General features: G+C 43.5%; 1 protein-coding gene across 6 annotated transcripts in view; it reads right to left on the bottom strand.

Annotated features, from left to right (window-relative positions):
- Positions 1–322: 322 nt before the first annotated feature.
- Positions 323–13,818, bottom strand: part of CACNA1E (calcium voltage-gated channel subunit alpha1 E) — a 643,532-nt gene continuing 630,036 nt past the window's right edge. For 2 of the 6 annotated variants that reach the window (XM_083157191.1, XM_083157187.1), the window contains 3 exons: positions 11,651–11,834; positions 7,936–8,111; positions 323–6,458 (listed from right to left, as the gene is read on the bottom strand). In XM_083157191.1, coding sequence (XP_083013317.1) covers positions 5,952–6,458; positions 7,936–8,111; positions 11,651–11,834 — 867 coding nt within the window. In that variant the 3' untranslated portion in view covers positions 323–5,951. The remainder of the gene's footprint in view (positions 6,459–7,935; positions 8,112–11,650; positions 11,835–13,818) is intronic. The other 4 variants (XM_083157188.1, XM_083157186.1, XM_083157189.1 and 1 more) reach the window with 2 other exon arrangements.

Below are 13,818 nucleotides of genomic sequence, written 5' to 3'. Positions count from 1 at the left end.
GCCCCCCGGGGGTGCCAGCAGGGGACCAGGTATATTCACTACACCCGATCATGCATATGTAATGATCGGGTGAAGTGAATATATGAATATCTGATGAGCGGCTCGGCTCCGGCCCCCTGATGGCTGGTCTGTGTAAAAAAAATATATATATATTTTTTACAATTAAATATATATTCATGTGCTTATAGCACATGAATAAAAATAGCATGCCCCTCCTCAGAATAAAATTCCTGATTTTTTGACACCAAATGTAAAAAACAAAACACTTTATTTTAAAAGTTCACATTTCACTTCACCATAAAAAGATAGCGATTGCTACTCGGTGAATCATGGCGAAAAAAACCTTGAAATGTATTCGCTATCTGGTCATTGAATAGGGTGATTCACCGTTTTAGTCAAAAATTCGGCTTACAGCACAAAATCGCCATAAAAACCTGTTGAATCAGCCTCATTCAGCTGCACTTCTGCAAAAGTGCAAAGTGGGCCTGGTTCTTGTACCACACAGCAGATGTATGGATATTGTACACCTCATTAATTACCGCCATGGCCGGCTTGAAAAATTATACCGGAGCTGATTAATTGACCTGGAATAGGACAGGGTTAACAACAGCACAACAGTTTTTCCTTCATTAAATTTTATTTCCAGACTGAAAAAGCCAGAAAAAGAACAAGTAATATTGAGAATTATTTACAGTTTGTTTGTAATATATTTTTATTTCTTTCACAAAAAAATCCCCGTCAAAATCCCACGATTTATTTTTTCTGTTTTTTTTTTTAATTCTGCGCAAAAACAAGTTATTTTATTTACAATACAATTCAATCTCCAGAGTCCTGTTTTAATCATGAATCCTTTCCTGTTTTGCACAGAGAGAAGCGTTGCATGTGTCCGTCGCTATAGAAGTTCTAGATTACGAAGCCTGTTCCTCAGAAGAAATATATATGTATAGTCGCGGATATGGGTTTTGGTATCATATCTGTCCACATTCAGTTTAGCTTTACTTTGTACTCATTTGAAACCACCAGAGAGGTACCAAGTATTGAATATCATTCCAGTTGAAACACAATACATATGATACATACAGTACATAGTATAACAGCCATTTACCATTTCTCCACCTTACCTGGTTCATCAGAATTGTAGAGACTACGGTAAAGTTAAAATGTACCAATTTCCTGATCAGTGAGAATCACACGTTTAAAGAGACATTTGGCAGAAATCATACCAACCTTGCTGCAAACTGCAACTGAGACAATTTTCTATTTCGCATTAATTAAATAAAATAAGCAACATTTCTGAAGCATACGTTAGGACATCAAACCCATTATGATTTGTACCCTAGTAACCAGTTATTCAATTGTAGCTTATTTGGAAGCCCTTGTTCAATGCCATGCTATGGTGGTGTAACTTGTAGAAACCAGAAGGTTGGCTTTCTCTCATATCATGATATATTAAAACAGCTGCCTGGTCGGTTACAATGACATTAACAATACCTGTACTAATTTATTAACCAAGCCTTGTGGCGTTCATTTAGAAACAAAAATATGGCTAAATGTGTGAAGGTGAATCAGAAATAAGCAATATAAACTGAAAACAGCTAAATAAAAGGCATAAGTGGGAATTCCACAGTTTTATGGGCATTTTTATACAAATGGGACCGGACAGAGCTATTCAATTGCTTTGCTGATGGGTGCCCATTGCTTATCATGCCCAAATACACCGGGTTTAAGTAGTCAAAAATGTTGGGAATGCTGCAGAAATGGCAGTTTGGGTGCACAAAAGCACAAGGTTTTTTTTGCATTAATGCTTGCCCTCGCAGGAGGGTTCAAGCAACTACAGTATAATGGCCACTAGTGCCCCAATCGGCAAAACAATTGAATGTCTCCGATGGACGTTTATTACTTATGGGCACCTCATAATGTTCAATACATTACATAAAATTGGTTATGTGTCCTAAGTGATCCCAGTACACAGCTTATACAGTAACTCTTACATGACAAATACGAGTGATATAAGAAAAATGGTTTTGTACAGTTTCTAATACATATATTGTCCTCCTTAGATCAGAACAGCGAGTACCGCACTACCAAACCGCAGGTACTGTACTACCAAACCCTCACCCCTGCTGTGGCAGTAAAAAATAGTACAAAACGGGCACAGATGTCTGCTACAAAATAAAACCTATTTCTTTTTCACATTTTATTAACATTTCTAAAATATTGAATTTGTTTTTTAAAAGTCCTCCTCCACAATATGTTCAACCAAACATTGTATGTACACACTTGAGGAATTCCCCAGAATGTAATATGGACGAACACTCTTCATGAAGTGTCCCTGAATCTCCCAAATTATTAGGATATGGATATGTAATTCTGGGGTCCATACAGTGTTTGTAATACCAGCACCTCCAGTTTCCCAGTTTGTTCCTATTACATCACATAAAGTCAGAATTCTTAGAAACATTACACAAGTTAATGCTCCATTGAATGAAATGGGACCATGGGCCTAATTCAGCATGGGTGGCATGAGCGATCCAACCCGCAGTTTCATGATTATTGGGAAACAGGTGTGGAATAGCGACCCGACAGTCAGTATACCGACATCAGAATCCCGGCTGCTTGTACTCCAACAAGTAGGGGTGCAGATAGGTTGGCCGGGCCCTTGTAAAATGTAAGGGGTGTGGCTACCAACAGGGGAGCAGCTACCGGAAGGAGGCATGGTCACACTCAGTGAGAAAAAATACCTAAGTTGTGTGGGCGGGTGCCGGTGGGGATGTAGGTGTAATCGCACACCCGCACAGGGAGAGAGAGGACAGGCTACTGCTGCCTCTCTTTCTCCATCTCAGCATTGAACAGCATGTGCTGGGCTGGGGAGAAAGGCTGTGCTGTGGCGGCAGCCTGTCGTCTCTCTCCCCACTGCCCGGCTCCCTGCAATGGGGGAGCGGCACCAGGGCCCCTCCATCTGATGCGGACTTGGGTAAAAAGTACCCATCCCCCCCTTTCGGCGCCACTGCCGACAGGGAAGCGAAGCCTGTTGGGGGCTGGCTGCACTCTCCACGCTGCAGGTTCTATTCTCCCTCAATAGGGGTCGTAGACCCACCCGAGGGAGAAAAGCCACTGTAACTCGGGATCCCAACCCTCGGGCATTTAACACTCGGGATTCCGGTGGTGGTATACTGACCGTCAGAATCCCGGCTGTCGGGTATCATTTGCAGCAGGCATTCAGGAACATTGGGGCGTGTCTACCCTGTTTCCTGGGCATGGCCAGGCCAAGGACTGTATGGTGTTCACAGTTTCCTTGGCCTCGCAAGGCCCCCTGCAACTGCAAGTCTAAGTGAGGTATGAATCTCCTGCATTTGCACTGCTAAGGATTACATACACTAAGCTGCTTCCCAGATGAATTAGGCCCCACAAATGCATAAAAATAATAATGATATATGCTAATTGTTCCAATTTTCAACATTATGCTAATTGTTCCACTTTTCAACATTTAAAAAAGGGGTGTATCCAACTGATGTAGGGGTGTGGATTTGTCTGGAACATGGTTGGTTTAGGTAGAACATGGGCTGATATGGGTAGCTAGAATAACTCATAACAGATACACGGTGCAAGACACTCCAGGTTTTGATTCACATACTATATAGAAGAAGTTTGTGAATCGGTTTATGGTTTATTTACAACTAGTGGCACTTGAGTTATTGTGGATTTTCTTCAATATTTACTCTTATTCATGTAAACGCTGTTTAATTGGCATACTACAGTATTTAGCGCACAGCTGATTTGAAACATCACCAACATTAATTCCCCACTCCAACTGCTTTTTAATCAACAGATGCAGATCAAACTTTTTTTTAAATAAGTGGAAATATTTTGAAATCACTTTCAGAAACCGTAGACAGAATGTTAATGGGAAATCCATACATAGAAGATGACAAGGTTAATCTCAAATTTGAGAGCTGGCCATTGGAAGCTGTTAAATAATACCAATGCCAACATTTTCACCTACAACTCCCCGGAATAAGTTCTTAATTAGACCTACACCAGAGTATTGGAGCTATGACATTCTTCTTATACTGTATCTGTACATATGATGATTGGCATTGATGTGCTTTACTAAATATACTGTAACAATAAATCACTATAACATATGGAGAGACTTCTACTAGTAAGACCTGATCCCTGGACTTATGCCCCCATTTATCAACTATGCTACCAAAAACTTGTCAATGATATTTATCTGCTTTGATATTTATCTGCTTTATTAAATATGCCCCAAAATGCTGTTAAGTCCGCTCTATTTGATAATATGATTTGATATGTATCATTTTATTGGTATTCCCCACTTACAGCTCATTGGGCCTGATTTAGACTCATGCACAGAAGTCAATTTCCGCACTTTTTCCAGAGCCGGCGGGAGGTGTCATCGGGATGCCAACAGTGTGATATGAGACAGTGACCTACCGTTTTGTGGGACCAGTCCGAACAATGCAAACGTGTCCGCACTGATATGGGGAGGGCCGCAGAGGCTCCATGATGTCAATGGCAGATGCTGCGACCCCAAACATGGCTTTACGGCACCTGCAACACACACACGCGCATAGCAGAGGTCTGATGGTAGAGTTAATGGGTACGAGGAAGGGCAGCTGCTACATTGCTGCTACTGTCACCCTCCACCCCCTCTTTGTACTGCCCATGAAAGCCAGACAGATGGTGTATGCCTGGTTGGCAGAAAATTGAATTCAAAAAATTTTTGGACTTCACAAACAGTGCTGCTGGGTGTTTAACATTGCTGCATACCGGTGGCATCCTAAGTGCTGAATTCTAGTAAAGAAAACGGTGTGCGGTAACTTTAATTAACATTAAAGAAAATTATCATTGATAAATGGGACCATTAATTATGTAGCACAGAACAATAACCTTGCTTTTTAGTGCGCAAAGCAAGGGTTAAAGTATTGATATATGATCATCTAAAGTGGCCACTGTCTGGGAAAAAGGAAGAGACAGCTTCTGTGTGACTAATGTAAAAGTGTATGTTTAGCATATTACGTAGTCTGTAGGATTCATGTACTTAGTTCATGCAAAGTCAAGCATGCTCGTCCTTCTGGATGCAGGCTAGGCATGACACATCCAACACACGCATTGCATGTCCCTTTACATGCTGTCATCTACTTATTCCACATGTCCCACTTTCTATTACAATACACTCAAAATGTAACAAAAACATAATTCATGGGTTCAGAAGTAGTGGAACATGATATTTTTTGGGATGAATGTTAAAAATATAGGTCATCATCTCCCTGGACACTGACATGGGCTTAAGGGCTCAGGGATAGCATGTAACACGAAGCCATTAATTCTGGCCAATCCACCAGTCCACATCTTTTGCATATCATTGCTATATAACTATGACACAACTGTACAAGAGATCCTTCAGCCAACCGTAGTAGTCACTATTAAACCACAACTTGATAGCTGTCCAAGAACGCAAGTCAAAAAGCTTTGTAGCCAAACATTTTTTCATTAGCATTTTTGAAAGCCATTTACATTGGCTGCCTTGCTGAGAGATTGAATTCTCTGGAAGATAATCAATCACCAATATTCCAAAACATAAGTCCTGTGAAACCAAAGCATCAACGACCAACCCATTATCCCCACAACCCACTAACATATTATTGACCACCACATTTCCACAGTTATGAGGCTTGACGTTATCCATGAATCCACTTCGAAAGATTTGCATGTTTCTTCCTTACCAAAACTTTACTCCTGTATTTGGCACGAGATAGTAAAATACAGTCTTCAAACCCCTCAAGATATTGCCCAGACTTGCTGATTTTGGTTAGGGGAACGGCAGTGAGTGCTGTGGGGGCTCTTCTGGAAGAAGCTCAGTGATGAGGAGGTGGGGCTATTTAAATGATACCTGCTGTAATACAGCACGCTTGCCCTGCCTTCCTCTAACAGCGGTCATCCTCTTCTGTGTCACTTAATTCACAGGAAGCTATCACAGGTGGTACGCCACCCTTCCTTCTTCGACGGTAGTGGCCATTGGGCATTTGCCATCCATGACGCATTGCTGGAGCAGCGCCAATAGTGTTGGAACGGCCTAGGCTGGTAGCCACAGCAACCTCAAAAGTGAGCGTGTCCTCAGTTGGGCAGTCTGAGCTTTGCATCTCCTCATGTATGGCCAAATATGGCTCTGAAATATAATGTTGGGGAGTCGACTGAGAGCTGTGACGTCCCTGGAGGGAGCAGGAAGACTCACTCAGGCCTGGTTCACTAGAAAGAGGTGGTGTATTGTCCCTGTCATTAAGGGGGGGCGAATGGTGTTTCTGTCGGCGGATTAAAGAAGAAAAGGAGATAAGAGGTCTTGGAGTTGCAGGCACAGAAGGAAGTTGCCGTCGCCCACGTCTTGGAGTGCTCGTGTCTGAAGGAATGCAACTTTCATTCAATGAGTCAAGTATCTATAAGGTGACAAATACATACTGTATCAGTAATTGTGCCTTAGAGATGTAGTCGAACATTCACTTTAATGTATTGGTTATCATGATATATTCAGGAGCAAGCCCACAAAGGAGATGGACTATTGTACACTCTTCATACGGATATGTCCACATACTGTGCATATATATCAAAGGTACTGTACCACAAACTTTGCAACTTACCAGTGCCAAAACACTAATCCTTATGTACACACTCGTCGCAAAACAAAATCCCAAAATTGACAAAAAGCAGAATTAAAGAAAAAGTTAACAATCTATTAAGAAAAGGCAAAGGACAGGTGAGCTACAAGTGGCACGTACCATGCATCGTTACACTTTGGGCCTGATTCAGACTTGTTCACTAGGTTGCATATACTAACCTAGCGAACAGGTCAGCGCCGCCCCGCCGAACGCATCGCCTTACATGCGGCGAAGGGGAGAGAAATCATTTAATGGTCGCTGACCATCAAATGATTTTTCTCCCCTTTGGAAATAAAAGTCAGTCTAAACTGCAGACCCCCCACCATCAAAAATGGGTCAGAATTTGGACCCGTACGAACAAACTGAAACAAATTGTATGAAATTGTGTCAGGAATCTTTCGCAATATGAACAGGCACAGACTGGCTTGGCGGGGGTCCCAGGGATTCACCGGTGGGCCCTGGTCATTTTTGACTCTGCCCACTTTTTTAAAGTGGGCAAGGCCTGTTAAAAACTTTTATCCCCCAGTTCCCTGCGGGGCAAGTGGAGCACGCAGGATGAGTAGGGGAGGGGGACAGAGCTGAGCAGTGTGTGTGGGCACTGGCCGGGAGCATCAGTGTGCGTCCGGCCAGGAGTAGAAGCCGGGGAGCAGCAACAGCAGTATGGCAGTCAGCAGCTTGGGGAGCGGGTGAGGAATGAGCGGGTGAGGAAGAGCCCCATATATGTTGCACTGGGCAGGCGGACTGACATCATGACAACCAGTGCATCGTGACGTCACATCCCCTCCCGGTGGGCCCTTACCCTCCCAGTCTGGCAGTGAATATGAATCGTAAAGGATAAGTGTATGAGGAACACGGGAGGGAATGCAGTACAGTTCAAAATTAAAATAGAGAAGCCACCGACTGTCATTCCAAATGGACTCACTGGCAGTTGGTGTTTCTCCCCTATTTGATATCTGAGCTCTGCTGTAACCCCTCCTCTGGAGCCGCCACTAACGAGGACACATCTGTATGCTATTATTTTTTCTGCTTACATTATCTTCATAACCTGATTCCCTTCTAGGTAAAAAAATGAACCTCAGAAACCTTTCCGTGAAAGTATTGAAAATAGAACATCACACCTTCTAGATATGTAATTATTCTTTATACTGTGATCTGTTTTTAGTAACCCTGTGTCTCCTTATAAGAGGAACCTTTCACTTATATGCTAGTAATGATTCTTTTCTCCTCCAGCACAGGGTCCAATATTGTTATCTATTACCTGCACGCTGCTGTGGGTGTGCCCAGGTGACAGCTGGTGATCCCGATGCTCACAAGCAGCTTGTGGGCTCCTCTCCTCTGAGTTGCACCGTGAGGGATCAGGAGATAATAGATGCTTCCGCTCCTTAGAACGGCCTCGTTCTCTTCCACCTGAACGATGAGTGTCTAAGCGATGGCCTGCAAAACAGAACATAATGGGCATAAGGGGCACAAGTTCTCTGTAGATTACATCTGTCACTCTGATTGAAACCAACCATATAATAATAAAATTTTATAATATATAAAAATAATATTTCCTGGTCACTGATCTACTGTATGTGAAGGGCTATGCTCCTTCTGATGAACCATGTATCTAGCTAAAGACCTATAAGAAGAATATTTGTGCAGACTCTTCCCCTAATAATATATTAGACATTGTGGCTTCCGCAGTGGGTTATAGAAATTCCTCATAGTCACATGTCATGAATGCATTCAATCCGATGTGCCTTGGGTATACTGTGCTCAAGGTCCTATGAGTAATAACCATGACGTGGATTATTGTCATTCTCTCAAACTGTATGTTTTATGAAGGTCTGTTTGGTATGAATTGCTTTTTTCCCCAATGTATCCACATTGTGTAAGACCTGCTGAACCAAGTGGCAAGGTGTAAGCTATGAATCTTCATAGTGCCATCAGTAGGGGTTCTTGTTTAAAGCCCCTGGACCCAGACAGGCAGGTTGGATTAGTGTCATTTTAACAGTCCCTTTTGTTCAGCTTTCCTTCCATAAAATACATTACTTAAGCAAGGGGCATATATGGAGTTATGTTTTCCAGGAGACAACGTAATCTGCATCTAAACCGGTCATGAGAGAACAAAGAAAGCAGTGGTTTTCAGCATTGAAGGTGGGGTTACTGGAAGAAGGTTGTTTGTTGGACTATGGCCCTTATTCTGGTTGACCCCCGCGACTGCGAATTGGCACAGGGACCAATGTTTTGTGTATACGTATGTGCAGCAGCATTTCTGGGCATGTGTATATGTTGGGTGCATGCAGACTTGGCGAAAAGTCTGTTTGCAGAGTGCACACTCCCAGCCTTGCGAGCAGGTGGTGGAGAGGGGCGTGGGGTGCTGGCATGGGCCCTTAGCATATGTGAACGCCCAGCGTTTCATGGGGGTTCCCATGAAAACGCTGGGCGGGCACATGTTAATGCATTCGTGACCATAGGCGTGCGCAGCCCATTTTCTTAGGAGGTGCACCATTGGAGGGGAGTGTCCATCACCACCTACTGGGTGTGTCCATCACCGCCTATTTGGCATAAATGCAAACTAAATAGAAGGTGACTTATTCATGTATATGCACTCCAGAATGAATCATTTCCCCCCTACACATATCTGAAACAGGTACAGTGTGTGCCGCAGTCACGCTGCAAAAATATAGACTGCACATTGTAATGGCAATTACACATAATGCCCATCACACATAATGCCTATTCCACATAATGCCACACACCATAATGCCCATCACACATAATGCTACACACAGTAATGCCCATTACACATAATGCCCATTACACATTATGCCAGGGCTTGACAATTTTTTGAAAATTAGGTACAGTGCGCAAGGAAGGCATGCACCAATAATGTAAGCCGTAATGCCTATTACTCGTCACACAGCCATTACATAGTATACCACATGCTCTAATGCCCATACACGTTATACCACACACAGTAATGCCCACGTAGCGCCTCACACTGTGATGCCCATTACACCTCACTCCGTAATGCCAATTACATATTAGGCTACACACCGTAATGACAATTACCTATTATGGCCCACACTGTAATGCCAGTTACCTATTACGCCACACACCGTAATGCCCAATTACATTTTACGCCCCACACCGAATTGCCTATTACCCATTATGCCACATGCTGTAATGTCCATTGCACATTATGCCACACACCAAAATACCCATTACACCACACGTATATGGTGTATACATGTATACATTAAATATTATACCACACACCATATTGCTCAATACACATTATGTCACACACCATAATGCCCATTACATATTCTGCCATATAAGTGTGCTTACCTACATGCTCGTTGTCAGGAGTTACATGTTTGATGCCAGGGTTTACATGCTCTTTGCAAGGCGGTTACATGCTCCTTGACACGGGGGAGTGTTGCATGCGCATTGCCACAGGGATTACATGCTTGTTGCCCAGGGGAATTACATGCTCATTGTCTGGGGGATTACATGCTTGTTGCCCACATATAATGCCCCCCTTATTTCTATATACATAATGCCCCCCCTATAGTTTTACATGAATAATGCCCCCTGTAGAGCCACACATAGTGCTGACCCTTTAGTGCCACACACAATTCCCCAATAGTGCCACATACATAGTGCCACATACATAGTGCCCCATAGGGCTACACACATAATGCCCCTGTAGTGCCACATGCATAATGCCCCCTGTATTGGCACACACATAATGCCCCGTATTGCCAGACATATAATGCCCCATATTGCCACACTTATAATGGCCCCATAGAGCTATATACACAGGAGCTGCCTGGAGCCTGCGGAGGGAGGGGAGAGCTAGCTGCCACTGACGGAGTGTGTGGGGACCAAGCTGCCGCTGTCAGGCGGGGGAGAGAAGGAGGCTACCGCTTACGGGCGGTGGAGGGGCTGCCATTGCCGGGCAGGGGAGAGAAGGAGGCGCTGGGCGCGCTGACGGACGGTGAGGGGAAGCTGCCGTTGCCGGGTGGCGGGGGTATGGAGGTGCTGGGCGTAGGAGGGACGAAGCTAACGTTGCTGGGCAGAGGGTGAAGGCACGCACGCTGCTGGACATTTTCAGCTGCCGAGCAGATGGGGCGGCAGGCAGCATCCGGCCAGCGCTGCGCTGAAAGGGGAAGGATGCGGGGGTGGCGTCATTAGGAGGTGCCTGTGCACCTCCGGCACCCCCCGTGCGCACGCCTATGTTCGTGACGCACGTGCGGGGGCGGACAGCTGACATAACCGGATGTCAGCTGCCTGCCCAATTCCCTGGAATTCTACATGCATATGTACGAGTGGTCTGGACCCCCCTTACATATGCGCGTGCCTTCATCATCATTTGATGGTCAGCGACCATCGAAAGATGGGGGAGGTTCCCACTGGCATGCAAATGGATGTTCATGTAAAACATCCATACGCAACCCTTGCGAACGAATCCCGCTTGCGAATGGGTGGCGCCGGCTAACCATTCGCAAGGCGGGGTTAGGGTGATTTTGCATCCTTGCAAGTCAACCAAAATAAGGCCCTATAAGGATTTGAAGCCCGCACTACTCAAGGTTCACTCTACAAGGGAGTAGCTTTACACTACTGGGTCCAATCTTCTGCCTCATGTGGTCTCCCCAACACAGATCACCTAAAACTCAAAGTAGGATAATGTAGGGTTCGGACTTTTTAGTCCTCTCTATGTAATTGGAGTCAATCTGTGCATTTCTTAACTGTATGTCTTGATTATTTCCCTGTTTATCTTGTCATTTAATCCTGGAGATATTTCCTCAATAAATGCTAAAAATGGATCAGCATTATCTCTGTGCTCCATGGGGTAAAGACAGGATGCAAGTGGTCATTGGAGCACAGGCTGGGCATGTCACGGGACAGACACATACAAAAGGAATATAACAAAACACTTTCCTTAATAGGCAGCTGGCTTTCATTCTATCCACCTCACCCACCTGTATCTGTATTCAGTCGATTACTGGACAGTCGTAGGGAAGCATGGTAACTGCGTCGTTGCTGCTTGTACCCACTGTCTAGGCCACTTCTATCCATAGCAAAGTCTTCCAGCCAGGAGGTGCGAGCACGCTTGTCCGCCGTTGTGGAGAAAGAGCGCCGCATGGAGCTGATATCGGACAGAACCTGCAGAGTCAAAATGAGCCAAAAAAGAAGAAAATATCTGCACAGAAATAACTTTACACTTATATCAGGGCTGGTGCAGAAAACATTATTTTTCTTTTCAATTTAGTGTTAACACAGATCCCAGTTCTGTGACTCTGGGTTTGATTCGGAGATTTATGGAAGATTAATTTTCACACAAATCTCAAATATTCTTTTTTTGCTAATGCCCAGTGGCCGCACGGTGCATGTGTAATCCTAATCCAGGTATGTTGGACACGGTGTAGCTGCAGAGGTCAGATGAGACAGTCTGCAGACAGTTTAGGGTTCAAAAGGGAAGCACAGCAGAATCTGGGGGCCCCATTTTCTGGGTGAGTCAAAGCCAGTGGATGACCTGAGGGTTACTCAGATGTCCAATCTCCACCCAACGTTCACACAGTTGACCAAATGATGCGTCTTTGGACCCAGCAGTGGATCAGATAATCCAGCTGAGTCCACCTCTAAGCAGAGGTTCTTATACAATGGAGCAGGACCAAAATCATGAACCTGGACCAAAAAACACGGGCCATCTGTAAGTTTTAGATTGTTCCTTCATTTTTCTTCTTACAAAATGATTGTCGCCCACTGGCTGGTCTCTTAATTGTTAATGAGATTAAACTATTGTGTCATAGAAGTCAAGATCAATATCCTTTATATTTTCTATTTACCAATAATGTATTTTCTTCATAGAAAAGAAAATAAAGTAAGTGACTGTATTTATAAAAAATAAACAATGGTTTGCAAAAAAATTGGTTTTCAGACATAGGGGAAGATGTATCAAGCAGTGAAGAGCTGAAAAGTTGCCCCCAATCACCTTCCACACATAAATCTCCAGATAGTACTTAATACCCGCTACCTCAAAACCAATAAGTTGCTATGAGCAGGGGTGGCGACAAGTCAGTCAGGCCCTGGTAAAATGGAGGGGGTGGGGCCACTGGGTGGATAGCATGGCCACGCACCTGTGAAAAAAAAAATGAGAGGGAGAGAGAGGAAAGGCCCTTACAGCTGTCTCTCCCCCCTGCTCAGCGCATGGCACTGAGCAGTGTGTGCTGAGCTGGGGAGAGAGGTTGTGCTGCGGTGGCAGCCTGTAGTCTCCCTCCCCCCTCTCAACACCACTGACTATGAGCACCATCTCCACTTGTCCACTCTTTTCAGGGTTTGATGCATCTCCCCAGTAATTTGTATCATATCACAAGAAGAATAAGAACCCCTGTACTAGTATATATATATATATATATATATATATATATATATATATATATATATATATATATATATATATATATATGTCTGTTACCTACACTGGCACTTATGCACATCTGATTCATTTGCTTTCTGCTGCCTCACCCCTTATCCGCCCTAATAATACATGGTATAACAGCATGCGTTCTTGTAAGGGGAGAAAATAAAGAGTGACACTATCTGTATGCTCAGAACATAAATCAATTAAATTATGCATTAAATTAGTTACATGAATAATGACTTAATATGCATAATTAAATGGGAACTAATACTTTTTAAAAACATGTGTTGTAATAGAATTTTCCTCCCATTATCGAGGAAGGTTAAACAAATAATTATGCATATACTTTAGTAATTTACCAAGTACAGTTCCCCTTTAATTAAAAAGATATAGTTTAATTGATGAGGTCATTCGACCAAAAAGAAGAAAATTAGCCCAGAACAAAATAAGAAAATTAACTAAATTACCCGAGAAACAAACAGAAATACAAAACAACAGAAACAAGTAAAACAATCCCTTAGAAAACAAATGTAATGAAAGTCGATAAAACTAACAAAAGAGCAGATGGACAAACAAGAAAAGCAACAGAGCAGGTGGCTCATTGAAGGGTCCGGGAAAGCAAGCGGTGCAGTTGTGGGGTAAGGAGAACTTATATAATTATATACATTTTTTTTTAAATGATACTTCTGAGTACTAGGTGTTGTGTCTGGTGATTGTGTAACAGTT

Source organism: Crinia signifera, chromosome 8 (assembly GCF_055691185.1).
Source record: "Crinia signifera chromosome 8, ASM5569118v1, whole genome shotgun sequence".
NCBI classification, from domain to species: Eukaryota; Metazoa; Chordata; class Amphibia; order Anura; family Myobatrachidae; genus Crinia; species Crinia signifera.
This window is presented reverse-complemented; position numbering and strand designations above follow the sequence as displayed.